Raw genomic sequence first — 18,540 nt, 5'->3', positions numbered from 1 at the left:
CTGGGGACCTCCAGCTGGATGACTCTGTCCAGTGTGGCATGAGGAGCCAAGTTAGACCTCTGGGCCAATCCGGTGATGGTGGAAATAAGCCATCTGCTCCCATGGGTCACCAGCCTCTATGCTGCACCCTGAGAGTATGGAAGCCACTTCTCCTACTGCCTGTCAGGCTTAGTGGCCTCCAACTTGCCCTCTTCTACTGACTGGAAAGAAGCTGCTTGGAAATAGGGCTGAAGCAGAAGACTCCACAGAATAGGGTCTGACAGCACCTCCTGGCTGACCAACTCCCTTATAAGAAACAGGGGCATTTTCTGGATGGAAAAAAAAATGCCTCAGAGACAGCACAAACCCATGTAAGTTCCTTGCTGGTTAGGTGTTTCCATCATAAATGTAATGAGGATCATTCAGAGAGTTCTGCTTAAGTCCACGCCAGGCTGTGAGCAGCTATCAGCCTAAGAAGTTTCCCTATTTTGACCCCACGGCAGCGTGCTTCCTCTTGGCAGAGTAGGGTACCCCAAGTCTCTCTGCTGTCTGTTTATGCCCATGGCTCACAACCCTTACACCACCTCACAGAATCACAGAATGACATAGTGGGAGGGTTGCTGGAAGTCATCAGTCCAACCTCCTAGTTCACAGATGAATATCCTGAGGCTCAGAGCCTGAGCAACTCACCACAGAGAGCTGGTAGCAGAGGTGGATCAGGAACTCAATCTCCCACCTTCCAGCCAGCCCCACCAACCAAGGAAACGCTACAGAAGCTATTCCACCCCCTTGAAAACAGGTATCAGTACTGAAGGTGGTGCTGGAAACAACCTGGGAATACTGGCTACAGTCTAGGAAAGGCAACAACCAAAATAATTTTCCAGGTCTCTCTCGAAAACTCATACATATAAAGGAAAATGTTTATCACAAAGATTATAAACACATTTGCATTTGGTGACATGGCAACTTGGCTGTCCAGGAACAACAGTGCAGATTTCAGAATAGGAATTACATTAAAATGAAAGTCCTCGCTGCCAGGTGCAACGCCCACTCAGCCAGGTTCACAGGTGGTAATGTGGTAGTCCTAAGCTAAGAGAGCACCAAATAAGAAAATAAGAAAAATAAATAAGAAAAGCATAAAAAATAATGCCATGAAACCTTGGGAAGACCACCCTAAAATCTGACTTTAACAGCATGCCACCATATTGGCTTCAGGTGTTTTTGTTTTTGTTTTTTTAAGAAATAAAACATTTCAGATAAATGTGAAGCCCCTGGCTACCCCACTCCAAATCCATTCCCCACCCTGACATCCAGAAGGAACCTCTGCTCAGTTTGGTCTTTTCACTCCCATACATTTTTTCTTTGTACACACATCTATCCACTAATGATTATCAGCATTGCTTTGTATGTTCTTATACTTGGTATAAACGAGAGATGCCACCATTCAATCCCCAAGTTGTTTTCTCACTAGAGATTATCCATGCTCGCAGCTCACTCACTCCCTCCCTGTGCAACCTACTTAGCTACTCTTCTGTTAAAGGCTATTCATCATGTTCCTAACTTTTCACCATTACAACAAGCAGTGCAGCACCATCTTCTATAAGTCTCTTTATGTGCATATGTGAGAATGCTGCTAGACTATATACCTAGAAGTGATACTGCTGGTCTGCAGAAGTGACTATAGTGCTAGCTAACATTTCCTGAGCATTTACTCCATGACAGCACTGTGCTAAAAGATTCCTACCCATTATCTTGTTCTTCACATCTCTTTGAGAGTGAACTCTGTTACTCCTGCCTTAGAAAGAATAAGTATCTCGCTGAGGTTATACAGCTGACGAAGGAAAGAGCAGCCTGCTGAACCAGGATAGCCCAACGCAGGGGCCAGCGCTCTTAACTACTGTGCCCGTCATTCTCCAAGTGTGGTCCCAGAACAGCAGCAGCAGCAGCACCGGGGACACTCGAGAAACTTGAATCCTCAGCCCCCACCCCAGACCGATGGAATCAGGAACTCTGGGAACGGGTGCAGTGACCTGTGGTTCAATGAGACCGCAGGGTGATTCTGATACCCACTCAAGTTTTGAGAACCACTGCTCTAAGCTCTACTTCCTCCTCAACCTCCAAACCATGGGTTAGATCCACAGAGCCCCCGGACTGTTATTTTCCTTCAGGATTTAGAATCTAGAAAGTTTAGCTGGTTTGTCATGGGTTTAGGGCATGTATATGCTCCTGTCTCCAGTAACTACGATTGCATAAGCACCTTAAAGGAAAACCAAATTGTTGGTAAATGTGTTTTTACTTTACTAGATGTTGCCAAAATGCTCTCCAAAGTGGCTGTCCATTACACTTAGACCAGAAATAAATAAGCATTGCTGTTTCTGCACATACTCACCATTGTTTCTACATTGTCAGAAAATTTCTAATTTTTGCTAGTCTGAGGGTGGAATTCCACTAAGGTTTTAACTTGCATTTCCCTGGCTAATGGTGAGGCTGATCATTCTTCTGATTGGTCAGCTGTTTGCTGAGCGGGATCGCTCAGGCTGGGAAGAAAGAGGTTCTGTAGTGACCTAACCAGATGAGTCTGAGAGATTGGTCTACACTGATTTAGCTCAGAAACAATTAGCTCTAAGGACTCTCATGCAGAAGCCCAGGGGCACTCAGAGGCCTGGAAGCCCCACATATGAATTGGGTGGGGGGCCTGACCTAGCCCTTTCACCTTTGCGGCAGCCCCCAAGGGACTCTAAACACTGGCCTATCCCAGAGCAGAAAGGGACTGACCCAGGATCACATGCGTATCTTTGGTCAAGGCAGGAAGGGAAGCCAGGCTCTTGTGACCCAGGCAGCAAACCCATACACCTTCCCCACAGCGAGATACCTGCCTACAAGCCCCTTAGTACCTCAGCGTCATACTTTTCGTTGATGGCAGGCTCAGTGGTGACCAGCTTCATCCTGCTGGCAAACCGCAGTGAAGACAGCTGAAAAACAGATCAGACAGACCTCTATGTTCTTGGTCAATTACCTGTGAGTAGAGATATGTGCAAAACAGGTTAAAGGATTCCACTAGAAAACAAGTCTCCCTGCAGAGAGGAATGCTCCATGGGCCCATGGAGTGACGTCTGGGGGTCCTGCCCGAGTCCCTCTGGGGGCACAGCCAGCCAGGGGTAATTATGGCTGGGGGCCCATGGGGTGGCCACAGAAGCGGGCACTTGGGAAACAGCCCCACTGTGCTGATGTTCCATGAGGAGTGGAGGGCTGCGCCCTGGCAGTGAGGAGCAGCCAGTGGCACATGAGCTGCCAGTGAGCCCTGACATCCCAGCCTCATACTGTGCTGGGCTGACTCGGAGCCCTGAAACAGGGAAGCCAACTTGGAGGGGGGATGGGTAACCCAGAAGTAGCCTGAGGAAGGCCTGAAAGGGCTCTTCCATTGGACAGTCTTGCCTAGTACTTAAGAGATCTGCCACCAAACAACTGACTGCACAACCTCAGACAGGTCTTGTAACTTCTCTGTAAAGTTGGGAAGACCTGCCTCATAGGGTCACTGGGAGACTTAGTGCTGAGGTATGTAATGTGCTCTGGACAGAACTGGCTCACAGAGAGCCCTCAGGAAGAGACCCCTGTCATTTTAGTTGGAGTTGCTTCTGTGTGAGGGTGAAATCAGACTCTCCTGCTGTAAGCACAGCAGCAAGTGTGGCCACGACTCCCTCATACACACATGCGTGGTCAATGCATTAAGCAACACGAATCATGATAGGAACAGTTTTAAAGTTTTAAAGCATTTGGAGAAGAGAATCATGAGCTTCTGCACCCCCAATATGCCTTTGTCCCAACCCCCGATACTCTTCCAGCAGCTCCTTAGGGCTCCTGTGGGCTCAGTCCTAATCAGAGATCCCAGGTGGTGTGGGCACAAGCCTCGGGGGACAGCAGGTACCAGGAGAGCTGCTTCCTGTGTGACCATCTCAGGGGTGGGGATAAGGGGAGAAAGGGTCTTCCACAGTCTTGGAGGACGTATTTCTTAACCAGGCAGCCAGGAGGCCCAGTATTCATGACTCCTCTTGGGGTTCACTCATGTTTTGTTATGCTGTGAGACCAGTAGGTGCCTGAAGCCTTCCTCTGGGGATGCTGTCTGCACATCAGCTGGAGCTCCCCTCCCTGGCCTCCCAAGTCCCAGGGCACTGGGTATGTGGCCGGAGAACTCCCCCTGGAAGCTGGGATGGTCCCTAATGCACCAAGCTGGGAGGCCCTGCAGAAGCATCTTGCCCTGCAATGTCCCTGGAAATGACCTGTTTCACCTAGTGGATTCTCCAGATGACTGAAGCTTGCCCCAAACATCCACATTTGACCAAAATGTCTAGGGAGAGATTTCCAAACCTATCTTATTTAGGATGGGTAGGGAGGAGAGGCGGGGAGCCCCAGCCTGGGTGCCTAGCTATGTGGACTCACCTGTGTCACTGGCTCACTTCGTATTCCTGCCTCTGGTTCTCATAAGCTTCTTACCTCCCCGGGCCACCTGTTTCCTGCTGCTGGATTAATCTCCCCGAGTCACAACTCTGGCCACAGCCCTCTCCTACTAAAACCCTGTGACAGTCCCTGCCACCTGGAGTAGAATAGCCAAGGCCTCAGCATGGCCGCCAGGGCCCATCCAGCCGCTGCACCTTCTTCTTCTTCCTCTCCTTCCCGAGCTCCTCGCTGCAGCAGCAAAATACTCCTGGCATGGGCCAGAAAACACAGTCCTTGCCCCACAAAGCTGGCTCTCAGCCTTCTCTTCTCACATAGGCCCCCACACTGAGCTTGCCACCTGCCTTGCCTCTTCCTTGACATGGCTTCTGCCCCTTGGTACTTGGTATTTGGATCCTGGCTGGGCCCCCTTCAGCAATTTTGGCTCAGACTCATCCCTGGATCCCTCCACCCTTGACCATGTCTATAGCTACTGTGTCAGTTTACCCAGCCCTGGCATGCATGAGGAGGGATTCCATCCCGGTTGCACTGGCTGTCTTTACATACCGTCTCTTCTAACTGGGAGGCTTCTCCGTAGATGTTTGTCACAAGGATCATATTGCAATTTCCCCCTGCAGAAAGCAGGACACAGAAGGGCCATGAACCATGTGGGTTTTCTGCCAAGAGATTCCTTTGAGGGTGGGAGGTGGAGGGGGTGGGAGGGCTCTGAACATTTGTGTCCCTTCAAAATTCATATATTGAAGTCCTAACCCTCAATGTGATGGTATTTGGAGGTGGCGCCTGCAGGAAGTAATTAAGTACATGAAGTCATGAGGGTGGAGCCCCATGATGGGATTAGTGCCCTTGTAAGAAAGGAAAAAGAGACCAGAGCCCTGTCTCCCTTTCTGATCTCTTTCTTTTCATTCTCTCTCTCTCTCTCTTTGCCATGTGAAGACACAACGAGAAAGTGGCCATCTACAGGCCAGGAAGAGAGTTTTCACCAGGAGCCATTCCTGCCAGACCTTGACCTGGGACTTCCAGGTTCCAGGACTGTGAGAAATAGGTGTCTGTTGTTTAAGCCACCCAGTCCGTGATAGCTGCCTGAGACGGGGTCAGAGAGGACACATTCAAGCATGCATGAGGCTGGGAGGCAAGGGGAAGAAGAAGAGAAGCAGGAGAGGCTGTCAAATGTACCTAAAAGAGAAGCTGGGGGAAAAGCAGAGGAGAGAAGACCTGGAGTAGGGCAGAGGCCTCTAGGCCAGGGCTTTGCTTATGGGGGGGTGGGGGGGGAGCACTCAGTTAATAATCACACACCAACCACTGTGCCATTGGGCCCAATGCAAAAGCCTGGGAACACAAGGATGACAAGACACAGCCCCAGCTCCTCAGTCAGGGAAGGGAAGACGTCACCGGAGAAGCCCTCCACCTTGGTCTTCAGGGTGATGAAGGATTCTGCCAGCTGGTTCAGGGATGAGGGGAAATGAGAAGGTACTTCCGGTAGAGGCAAAAGCTTAAGCAAAGGTTCTGAGGAGTGAAGAGAATGACATGGGGGACATGAGAGGTCACTGTGCTTGATTCTGCCTTTCCAGGTGTGCCTGAGGTCACTGTGAAAAGGCTGCAGGTAAGTCCATGCCACCAGGAGGGAGCAATTCCACTATCACCAGTAACAGATATGCCAGGCCTGTCCGTCCCCACTGTGCACCAACCATACCCTCACCCAAGGAATCCTTCAGGGCGTGGGTGAGCTTGCACTGCCGGAAGGGGATGTGGTCTCGCTTCTGGTCCCCGAGGGCAATGATGGCCTGCTCCAGGAATGACAGCGACTTGTTGATGTAGGTGGCTTCCTTCAGGACTCGGCCCTCAGACTACAAACCAAAGGTCAGTTCCTCATCAGACCAAGTGGAGAGGCTGCCCCACAAAGAACACTGCAGGTCTGTGGCCAGGCCAGAGCCTCCTTCCCAGAACCAGGTCTTCTCTCTCTGTCATGGGATTGAATTGTATCCGCCTTGGGCTAATGGGAACACTCACAGGAACACTCGTGCAAATATTCTTATGAATGAATGCTCATGTGAATATGAATACTTATGTGAATATTTATATGAATACTCTCTTAAGAGTCACACTATTATGAATACACATGGGAATATTTGTGCAGATACTTGAGCAAATAATCCTGGGAATATACATTCATTCAATACACAGATACAAACATTCATACGAATGCAGGTAGGAATGCTCATCTGAATGCTCTTGTGAATACTTACGTTAATACGCTCACATGAATATTTATGTGAGATGAAAAATTCACGCAAATATTCATTGTGTGAACACTCACACTGATACATAGACGCTAATACGAGCATGGAGCATTGACTGAGCACTGACTGAGTGCCAGGTACTTTGCTAAGAATTTAGGAGCCATCATCTCATTTAATGTTTACAAAAATCCTGCCAGGTAGAAACTGCCTCTCTGTTTCACCTCTGCTAGTTCTGTCCCTCCAGCTCCACTGCGCCTAGCTCGGGATGGTGCTCACGAACGCCCAATGAGGGACGGCCCAGGTGCACAGAAACTAAGCCGGAAACAGAGCTGTGGCTTCTTGAGGAAGAACTTCCTATTCCCCCACTTACCCTAGACTTCCCCAGCCTCTCCGAGCCTGCTAGATCCACCAAGTTAATTTTGGAAGTGATGTACTTTGCGTCTGATAAGGTCCGCGAATGGGCCTATGAAACACCCAAAAAGAGGTTAAACTGTCACAGGGAGAAGGTTCTTACTGAGCAGGCCCCATGGGAATCGACCGCCCCTCTCGGCTCTTCAAAGAGCTTGCACTTACCTCCACGTAGATTGTGAAAATGCAGTGTGACCTAGATGAGTTCTTGTTCATTGTGTGGGAGGCTATAATCCTGTTGGTCTCTCCCTGAAGAAGACGGAAAACACAGACAACGTTTTGAAATAGTAAAATAACACGGCATTTGGATCATTTTTCAATTATGCAGAAATGATATTTATATCACTGCAATCAGCCAGGCCTTCCAGGGAAATCTCATTTATAAACTAGGAGAATAGAAGACAAATTGGAGTCCAGACCTATACTTTCACTCACTGCTAGAGATGTGTGAATTTGTATAATAGCTTTCTTTCCTTTTTTTTTGGCCACGCCATGCAGCTTGCGGGATCTTAGTTCCCCGACCAGGGACTGAACCCGCGCCCTTGTGAGTGAAAGCTCCAAGTCCTCACCACTGGACCACCAGGGAATTCCCTGTATAATAGCTTTCTGAAAAGCAAAGCAGCAATAAGAATTAAGAGCCTTAGGGGCTTCCCTGGTGGCGCAGTTGTTGAGAGTCCGCCTGCCGATGCAGGGGACACGGGTTCGTGCCCCGGTCCGGGAAGATCCTACGTGCCACGGAGCAGCTGGGCCCGTGAGCCATGGCCGCTGAGCCTGCGCGTCTGGAGCCTGTGCTCCGCAGCAGGAGAGGCCACAACAGTGAGAGGCCCGCATACCGTAAAAGAATTAAAAGCCTTAAAAATGTTCATGAATATTGAATCATAACCAACCTACATATCCAACAATTAGGGAATGGTCTAGCTGTACAATGGAATGTTATGCAGCCAGGAGAATGCTGACAAATAGTTTGTTGTTGTTGTTGTTTTTAATAAATTTATTTATTTATTTATTTTCAGCTGTGTTGGGTTTTCGTTGCTGCACACAGGCTTTCTCTAGCTGTGGTGAGTGGGGGCTACTCTTCTTTGTGGTGTGCAGACTTCTCATTACGGTGGCTTCTCTTGTTGCGGAACATGGGCCCTAGGGGAAGTGGGCTTCAGTAGTTGTGGCTCGCAGGCTCTAGAGCGCAGGCTCAGTAGTTGTGGCGCACGGGCTTAGTTGCTCCACGGCATGTGGGATCTTCCTGGACCAGGGATCAAACCCGTGTCCCCTGCCTTCGCAGGCAGATTCTTAAACACTGCGCCACCAGGGGAGCCCTCTTCAAAAATTTAAAAATAGAATTACCATATGATCCAGCAATCCCACTTCAGAGTATTTATAAAATAAATCACGGGGATGTAATGTACAGCATGGTGACTATTAATAATACTGTATTGCATATTTGAAAGGTTGAAAGTTGCAAAGAGAGTAGATCTTAGAAGTTCTCATCACACAGAAAAAATGTGTAACTATATACGGTGATGGATGTTAACTAGAGTTATTATGGTGACCATTTTGCAATATATACAAATATTGAATTATTATGTTGTACACCTGAAACTAATATAATGTTACAAGCCAATTATACCTCAATTTAAAAAAATGCCTGATCCCATCTGTTTCTCATAACAATGTTTTGGGGTAGGTTTAAAAACAGTGTCTCCACTTTTATAGATTAGCAAACTGCAGCTTGAAGAGATTAATGATTTGCTCGACATTAAGGCTTCATAGATTGAAAGAAACCTGAATTTGAGCCCAAGTCCCCAATTCTAAGTTCTACACCTTTTGCACTGTATTACAGCCCAAAACATCAAGGGGGCCTTCCAGGAATACAATGGACTAAATATACAATGGCCTTCCAGGAATACAATGGACTAACTAAACAATGGACTAAACTTCCTACTGCAAAACACCTAAAGATGATAGAATATTTAAAAATTCCTTTTGAATGCATGGCTGAGACTGCAAGAAAGTAAGGCCAGTACCCAGGGCCAGACACAAAGCAGGAGCAGGAATCCAGGAACTGCAAGCTAGAACCAATGCTCTTATTGCCCTGAGGCACCTGCAGACGGATGTGCTGTAAGATAGCCCTTGCTGGATTTCTTGGTGATTCTGTGAGCAATGAAATTGACATGTTATAAAGATAGAGAATATCTCCTTTTGCTCCCAAAGCCTTTTGCTCTTCACATTCTGAGGGTGGTAGACCTAGAGCCACTTGTATCTTCCCTCACCTCCCTACACTCCCATCCCCCCACCCAAGCCATCTGTTACATTCAAAGGGTGATAAGATCTTTCTCCTTCAGAACCAAAAGCTTAACTTCCAGGTAGAGACCTTGCCCTCCTTTCCTAAGAGAGGATTTACTTACATTTCAAAAAAAAAGCACATGCTCTCTCTCATCCTCCCTTTCTGTCTCTAGCTGCACCCCCCCCACCTCTGCCCCACCCCACGCGCTTCAATCTCTCTCTATCCTAACAGAGGGGAAGAGGAGTAAATGTACCAGCTCCTATATAAGCTCTGAGATCCGTAACTTTGGAATTCCTCTCCAATAGTACAGACACCCTCTCCCCTCTGTAGGGCTTCCCTGGTGGTGCAGGGGTTAGGAATCCGCCTGCCAATGCAGGGAACACGAGTTCGAGCCCTGGTCCAGGAAGATCCCACATGCTGCCAAGCAACTAAGCCCGTGCGCCACAACTACTGACCCTGAGCTCTAGAGCCCGCGAGTCACAACTACTGAGCCCGCGTGCCACAACTACTGAAGCCTGCGTGCCTACAGCCCCTGCTCCACAACAAGAGAAGCCGCTGCAATGAGAAGCCTGCACACCGCAACGAACAGTAGCCCCCGCTAGCTGCAACTAGAGAAAGCCTGTGCACAGCAACGAAGACCCAACTCAGCCAAAAATAAATAAATAAAATAAATTAAAAAAATTTTTTTTAAATCTGATTTAAAGAGACCCTGTATTGGTAATGTTCCCTAGGCTCCTGAAAGAAAAAACTATTCTCTAAAGTAATATAGTCTCAACTCAAGCCTCAAAAAAGACCCACTGATAAAGGGCCAAGGGAGTAGAGCTTATAATCAAATTACAAAATATACTTGTTATGGTAAGGTAACATTTTATTTTGATTCATAGAACGTTTGGAAGAAATATACAGGGAGGTCCTCTCTACCTTCTACTCAGCCTCTCCCTATGATTAACATCTTGTAAAATGGTAGTACAATGTCAAAACCAAGAAATTGACACTGGTATAATCCACAGAGCTTATTCAGACTTCACCAGTTATACAACTTATTTGTGTAAGCTATACGACTTATACAACTTATTGGTATGTCTGTATGTGTGTGCATTAACTAACTATGCAAGTTGTTATTTCTAGGAAAAACGAGAGAGGAAATATAAATATGAACGAATATATAACTTCCAAACTAGTAAAGAGGGAAACAAATATAATAAAAAAAATCCAATGAAAAAGAAGGCAAAACAGTTAAGAAAAATAAATGGGAAAAAGAACACACAGTCAAACGACAGATTTAAACCCAAATATTTCAGAAACTACGTTAAGTGCAAACGGAATGAAATGCTTCAGTTAAAAGATAAAGACTGGGGCTTCCCTGGTGGCACAGTGGTTGAGAGTCCGCCTGCCGATACAGGGGACACGGGTTCGTGCCCCCGTCTGGGAAGATCCCACATGCCGCAGAGCGGCTGGGCCCGTGAGCCATGGCTGCTGAGCCTGCGCGTCCGGAGCCTGTGCTCCGCAATGGGAGAGGCCACAACAGTGAGAGGCCCGCGTACCGCAAAAAAAAAAAAAAAAAAAAAAAGATAAAGACTGTCAGTACATTTTTAAAAATCCTCTCATATGCTCTTTACACGAAAAGCCAAAACAAGAAATTTATACACATTCAACTAACCTAAACGTAAGAATTTTTGTTCATCAAATAACACATCAAGAGAAAAAATAAGTCACAGGAAATAGAAAACATTGTAATACACACAACTGAAAAAAGAACTAGTTTTCAGAATATATGAAGAATTTATACAAACAAATAAGAGAGAAAAAAAGACATCTGTAAAGAAAATAAACAAAAGACATGAACAGGGAAATCCAAATGGTCAATAAACACAAAGTAAGGTCCTTAATCTCACTGGTAATCAGGTAAATGTAAACCAATGAGTGGGACCACAGTGGGAAACACTATACACCAGCCAGATTGGTCAAGATTTTAGGGTCAGAATAATGGGAATTCTGATAACGTGTTGTGGGAGTATACCATTATGGAAAATAGTTGGTATCATTTAAGAAAGCTTAAGACACACTCTGTATGACTCAGCAATTACAGTTCTTGATTTTACCTAGAGAAATTCATGCTTATGTGCCCCAGATATACATACAAGAATGTTGCTAGTTCTTGTTCCTAGTGGCCATGTCTGAAATACACCCAATCTAGGAAAACCCAACTGTCCATCAGAAGTAGAATGGATAACTAAATTGTAGTATGTTCACACAATGTAATATGATGAAAGTGAAAAATATACAGTAACATCAGATGAATTACACATAAAAAGTAGATAAAAGGTAAAAGAAATAAGACAGAATTCATCCTACATGATTCCTTGTATATAAATTTCCAAAAAAGTAACTTATGCTGCTTGAGAATACATAGGTAGGATGCTCCAGGTGGTAAAGCTATAAAGAAGACCAAGGAAATGATTACCATACAAGTCAGAAGAGTGCTTACTTCTAAGGGTATGAATAAATAATTATTCATGATTAAAAAAACTCTTGGGCTTCCCTGGTGGCGCAGTGGTTGAGAGTCCGCCTGCTGATGCAGGGGACACGGGTTCGTGCCCCGGTCCAGGAAGATCCTACATGCCGCGGAGCGGCTGGGCCCGTGAGCCATGGCCGCTGAGCCTGCGCGTCCAGAGCCTGTGCTCCGCGGCGGGAGAGGCCACAGCAGTGAGAGGCCTGCGTACCGCAAAAAAAAAAAAAACCTCTTCACAAACTTGGACGTTCTTTCAACTTAAGCCACCAAAACCTCCGGCAAACATCATTCTTCACGGTGAAATGTCAGGAACAACAATAAGACGAGAATGCCTCATTGCTGCCACCTGGGAGGCTCTTTCTTCTGTGTACATGCAAGGGATCCAGGTTAATATCACCCCTGAGGACACCTAAATGACGTTTTAAAAAGAAGTTTTATTTGACATAAATATATATATATATATACATATATATATATATTTTAGGCTGTACCTCGTGGCATGCGGGATCTTAGTTCCCCAACCAGGGATTGAATCCGTGCCCCCTGCATTGGGAGTGTGGAGGCTTAGCCACTGGACCACCAGGGAAGTCCCCGACATATATTTTAAATACCATAAGACTCACTGTTTAAAAAAAAAAAAGACTCATTGTTTTAAGTATACAATTCAATGATTTTTTTTTTTTTTCGCGGTACGCGGACTTCTCACTGTTGTGGCCTCTCCCATTGCGGAGCACAGCCTCCGGACGCGCAGGCTCAGCGGCCATGGCTCACGGGCCTAGCTGCTCCGCGGCATGTGGGATCTTCCCGGACCGGGGCACGAACCCGTGTCCCCTCCATCGGCAGGCGGACTCGCAACCACTGCGCCACCAGGGAAGCCCTCAATGATTTCTAAAATCAGTAAAATTACAGGGTTGTGCAACCATCACCACAATTCTATTTTTAAAATGTATCACTCCAAAAAGTTCTCGCAGGCCCATTTGCAGTCACTTCCTGTCCCCTCCCCCAGGCAACTACTAATCTGCTTTCTGTCTCTATAGATGTGGTTATCTGGACATTTCAAATGAATGGAATCATACAACAGGTAACTTTTTTATGTCTTTTACTTAGCATTTTTTTTGAGATTCATCCAAGCTGTAGCATGTATCAGTGCTCCATTTCTTTTTATTGCTAAACAGTTTTCCGTTGTATGGATGTACCACAATTTGTTCATGCATTCTCCATTGATGAATATTTTGGTTATTTCCAGTCTTTGGCTATTATGAATAGTCTTAATATGAATATTTGTGTTCAAGTTTTTGTGTGCACATTTCATTTCTCTTGGGTAGATTTCTAGGAGTAGAAGTGCTAGGTCCTATGATAAAATTAATGTTTAACTTTTTAGGAAACTGCCAAAATGGTTGCACCATTTTACATTTCACCAGCAATGCATAGAGTTTTAATCTACATGATTTTTAAAAGAATAACATATCCCGGGGAATTTTTTCATTGATTTGTAAGAGCTTTTATATACCAAGGACATTAATTCTTATTTTTTCTATACCACAAATGCCTGTGATTTAATGTTAACTAAAAAAAAGGACAATTTCAACTAAGTAAAGAAAAAACTTCACAAGAAAAAAGACTAGAAGGAAATAAGCCAAAATACACATTATTTTTGCCATATGTAGAAAACAGATGAGTGAATTCTTCTTTTGCTTCTGTATATTTCATTACTATCTAAACTTGCTAAACAAGCATATATTAATTTTCATTCTGGTTATCAAAGTAAGTAAAAAACTAAGGAAGGAGGAAAAGAAAAATAAAAGGAAAGGAGGGAGGAAAGGTAAGGAGGAAGGAACCCGTAGACTTGATCATCTCACCTCAAAAAGGAGGCTGAACGCATCCTCCTCCTGACTTGTGAGGTGCACTGACAAGCCCTTAATGAAGACCCCCTGAGGACTTTCCACAATGGTCATAGGTGTGACCGAGGGTCCAACGTAAGGCAGAGTGGACAGGAGATCAAACAGGCTCTCATTATAGATTTCCAGGTAGGAAACACGCACAGTGATGGCCTGTGTGGGGCGTTCTTCGATCATCTTAAAAACCTAGATGGGAGATTGGACAGCAGTCACTGAGAGCAGAACTCCAACGGCCAGCCAGTGCTAGGGGAGTTCTTACCTTAGGAGGGAATCCTTGCCCTAGAAGAATTTACAGTCTAGTTGGTGTGATGGTCATCAGCAACAACAATTATTAGTAGTTGCAGTCTATTGGGCAGTATTTATTATCATCTTGTAGTTTTTGTGAGGCCTGACTTATAGATTGGCTAATACTTGTACAGTCTCAAGAAGTAGAGGCATGATGAACAGAAAGGACTCTGGAGTGAAGATCTCTTGTTTTGTGGGGTTTCACCACATATAAGCTTCTTTCACATCCATTTTTTTAATTCTACCCTCATGATGCCACCGCGACTGAAGCAGGGCAGGGGCAATACCCATCTATGGTGGCTCAGCTACTAAGGGAAGAAGTCAAGCCAGAACTCAGCCTTCTGGACTCCTAATATCCTCCCCAGTGCTTATCAGCAGGTGACTTTGGGCTGGTCTTTTCCCCTCTCTAGACCTTAACTTTCTTATCTGTTAAATGGGGAGTTGGGCTGGATGATCCCTGAAGTCCCCATCTTGCTCTAACAGGCTAGATTTGTGCTGTCCCATATGCTAGACACTAGCCACAGGTGGCTGCTGAGCGCTTGAAATCTGGCTCGTTTAAATGAGGAATTGGATTTTAAATTTTATTTAATTTTAACTAAAAATTTAACACTGATACTAAATTCAGTTATCGGTAAACTTTTAAGTATGTTTGGAACAACTTGGGTTTATAAATCTACCTTTTCAACTGTAAATTTCATGAACTGTAAATACAGAGCAACTCTTTCTGATGAATATTTAGTGTCTTAAATAGAAATGGGTTGTAAATGTAAAATACATACCAGATTTCAAAGACTCAGTATAAAGAAAAATAATGTAAACTATCTCAATAATTTTCATATTGATTATATGTGGAAATGCTATTTTGGCTATATTGAGTTAAATAAAATATATCATTATATATTATTTAAAATAATTTCACTTGTTTTACTTTTTTTTTTTACATCTTTATTGGGGTATAATTGCTTTACAATGGTGTGTTAGTTTCTGCTTTATAACAAAGTGTTTTACTTTTTTAAATGTGGCTATTGGAAAACCTAAAATTGCATATGTGACTTACATTATATTTCTATTGGGCAGCGCTGGGCTAGACTATAAAGTCTAAGATGCTGAGATACTGAAGCGTTGACAGTGGGATGTTAAGGATATTGCTTCAAGAAATTATCGCATGGATGGTCATACACTAGAGGGACATCTACACTTCTTACAGCACAGGGCTATAAAACCTCAAGATGCTTTTTAGGGAAAAGTCCTTTGCCTCCCACCTTCAAAAAGAGGGTCCTCACAGAACGCAGGCTAGCAGACTCTGAAGGAAGGCCCATCTGTCCTGTCTTCAGTCACACTTCCCAGACCCCCAAGGCTGACTCGGTCCTGAAAGCTCATGTCATTCCCTGCTTCTTCCCTTTGTTCTTTCTGGGGCTGTGGTGGTGCAAGAAACCAGAGCAGGACAATAAGGAAGCTCTGCAAGGGTTCATATCTCCCTCATTAAAACCAGGAAGGAACAGGATTAGGACCTCCGAATCCTCAATTACAGGGTCATAGACCATCAGAGCAGCAAGAAGCCAGTCAGCACATCTGACTCCCTCTTTAACAAATGAGGAAACAGGCTCAGCATGGGCGTAGGTCAGAGCCTGGAACCTAAACTCTTGGTTTACACACACACACACACACACACCCCACCTGTCTCCCCTACAGGCTGTCTCCCCTACAGGCTGCAACTCCTTTGAGGCTGGACCCCACTGTCTCCAGGAGCTCACCTGGGATGGGCAGCATGTATGGTAGAAAGAGGCATCCCACCCACAGGCCCACTCTCTACCTGTTGTAGGGCACGAGGGAGGATCCCCCGGTGCTTGTAATTCTCAGTGGCCCCCGTCATGGTGTATGTCTTGCCAGCTCCCGTCTGCCCATAACACATGATGGTGCCTGCAAACATTTCAAAACACGTCTTGGTGACAACCAGAAAAACAGCTCCAAGGATAGCTCTCCCATCCCCCAGCATGCCCAGTGCCAGCCAGAACCCTAGTGTGAAGGTGGCCATCAGGAGCAGCCAAGGACAGCAGGAATTCCTGCCATGGAGGGTGGGTGAGCAGGGAAACAGGGATATAAATGGTCAAAACACAGACAGCTGCTCTGAATCTGTGGTCCATGTAGTGCTCTACTGCTTCCTCTCCCAAGAGGGGATCTGATCCTAGGGCTTCTGAGGAGAGCAGGGAATTCCAGGGAACAGAGGAACTGGGAATTTTCCTAGAAAGATGAGGGAGATAAGAGCATTGACCTCAGCCGTTCTTTAGCAAGATCATGAACAGCCAGGCTCTCAGGGCTTGGCCTCCCTGCAGGACAGCCCAGGCAGGAGGAAAGAAGGGCTTTCAAAATCCCCAGGAAGAGATGGGAGTCAGAAGGGCATTTTCTGTTAGCGGTGGGAATTCTTTGTAGACTGCAAGTTCCCACTGGACTAAAGGGCTGCTAGTTGGTCCCAGGCCACTTTCAGAAATGGAACACCATGACCAAGCCCTGATCTGTCACATTGCCCTCTCTGGGAAGACTTTCACTTGCACCTCTCTCGTGCTTTAGGTCTACCATCACCAGGCTCTGGGACACAAACCAGTCACCCTGGGCTCTGGTTCCCATCTGCTCTTCTTCCTGGCTTGAGCAGCCTGAGCCAGACCCAACCCAAAGGCTGCTTCTGGGCATTTACAAAGCAGATCTGCCCGGGCAATGCTGGGCCGTGGAAATCAGTGTTTGCCTTTGCCACGTGAATGCTCTAGCTCCTGGGATTGGTAGGTTTTACACAAGGGGTCTTAATTCAGCATCTGAGCTGGAGTCAGAAGCAGTGTCTATTAACCCTGCAGAAATGTGCAGGAAGGAGTCAGTTCAGCTGGGACTCAGAGCCCATCTGTGGCTCCACAGCACTCAGAGCCCACGACTCTTAGCCTCCCCAGGCCTTAGCTCCTTTGTCTCTACTTCCTCAGGGCCACATCCCCTCAGGACCAATGGGGACCATAGCTATATATCACACACAGGATACATTACAACGTTTAGGCATCTACACTCAACGGACTTTTAAGCAGAACACCTAAAACTTGCAAACAGGGAACATTCTAGTCAGGAGCCACCAGACGGGCAAAGTCTACAGACTGTGATATATTTTTTTCTATGGATTTTTTTTCTTTTTTTGGTCACGCCGCGTGGCATACGGAATCTTAGTTCCCCGACCAAGGATCAAACCCGCCCTCCCTACAGTGGAAGCACAGAGTCTTAACCACTGGACCGCCAGGGAAGTCCCTCTATGGATTTTTTTAATCTTTTTAAGATTTTAAGGGACTTCCCTGGTGGTCCAGCGGCTAAGACTCTGTGCTCCCAATGCAGGGGGGGCAGGTTTGATGCCTGGTCAGGGAACTAGATCCCACATGCCGCAACTAAGACCTGGCGCAGCCAAATAAATAAATAAATAAATATTTTTAAAAAAAGATTTTGAAACAGTCTTAGAGTGAACTAGTTTGTAAAAATTTCCCAATAAATTTTAATTTGTTAAAAAAGCTTTTTAGTTAAGCTTTTAAGAAAGTCAAACTGTACTCGTCTTTAGTGATATATGTAAATAATACTATACTACAATAGAATAGATTGATTGTGCTGGTAGAATAAATGGAAATATCTCCTAGCAGGTAGCCAAGAGAAAAATGTTTTGACTCCATCAAATTTATCATAAAGACATGTTCAAAACTAATACTCAGGGGATTTGAAACAGGATAATAGTTGAATCCCCATGACCTATAGAGAGTCAGGGTCATTTAATCTTCCTATGAAGGTAGGATCCCAGGACCATGGATCAAGCCATGCCCACAGTATTACCAAGCAAATAAGTTTCCCACCATAAGAACATGGAGACAGACAAATAATCAAACAAAAGTTAGTAAGTGAAGTTGTATTTTATTCACCACAAAATACTTGTACCTCTTCCTGGGTGAGCGGGGGTTCCACAGGTTCTTATGTAAAACAACAGTTAATTAACTAAATTACCATTATAGCCATTGAGGGCTTGAGAAACCACATCCTTTGCGACTGTCTCATAAACCAAGTCCTGGGAGGCATCATGGAGAACTCCATCCAGCTTGAATGACCAGTCTGTCTGCTGGTTATTGACAACTCCTCTCCGAGTATCTTTTTTTAAGTGAATATTAATGGTCTAGGAAGAGAGAGAGATACTTGTTAAGAAACTGGTATAAAAAAGTCACTGATAGCCAAGGCCTGACCTGGAGGAAACAGAGGAGGTGAACTTTAAGAAGAACAGGGACTTGCACATATTCTGGACGACCTTTGGGAGGTGGGAAGGAAGGCACTGCAGGGAGGCCACACATCCTCAAGGTGGAAGGATCAGGAGACTGGAGCACTTGCTGGTTTCAGCATATCTCACCCTAGTGTTCAGGGTGCTGTCTGTCTTGGTTCCCCCATTTCTGATATGGGGTCAAGCATATTTATCACATATCAATATTTATC

General features: G+C 45.5%; 1 protein-coding gene across 1 annotated transcript in view; it reads right to left on the bottom strand.

Annotated features, from left to right (window-relative positions):
* The window catches only part of KIF9 (kinesin family member 9), a 47,452-nt gene that overhangs the window by 22,427 nt on the left and 6,485 nt on the right, over positions 1–18,540 (bottom strand). The window contains exons 3-10 of the mRNA XM_060162111.1: positions 18,064–18,229; positions 15,863–15,969; positions 13,726–13,950; positions 7,242–7,325; positions 7,039–7,131; positions 6,128–6,275; positions 4,978–5,042; positions 2,874–2,951 (exon numbers count right to left, since the gene is read on the bottom strand). Coding sequence (XP_060018094.1) covers positions 2,874–2,951; positions 4,978–5,042; positions 6,128–6,275; positions 7,039–7,131; positions 7,242–7,325; positions 13,726–13,950; positions 15,863–15,969; positions 18,064–18,229 — 966 coding nt within the window. The remainder of the gene's footprint in view (positions 1–2,873; positions 2,952–4,977; positions 5,043–6,127; positions 6,276–7,038; positions 7,132–7,241; positions 7,326–13,725; positions 13,951–15,862; positions 15,970–18,063; positions 18,230–18,540) is intronic.

This window comes from Lagenorhynchus albirostris, chromosome 10, assembly GCF_949774975.1.
Source record: "Lagenorhynchus albirostris chromosome 10, mLagAlb1.1, whole genome shotgun sequence".
Taxonomy (NCBI): Eukaryota; Metazoa; Chordata; class Mammalia; order Artiodactyla; family Delphinidae; genus Lagenorhynchus; species Lagenorhynchus albirostris.
This window is presented reverse-complemented; position numbering and strand designations above follow the sequence as displayed.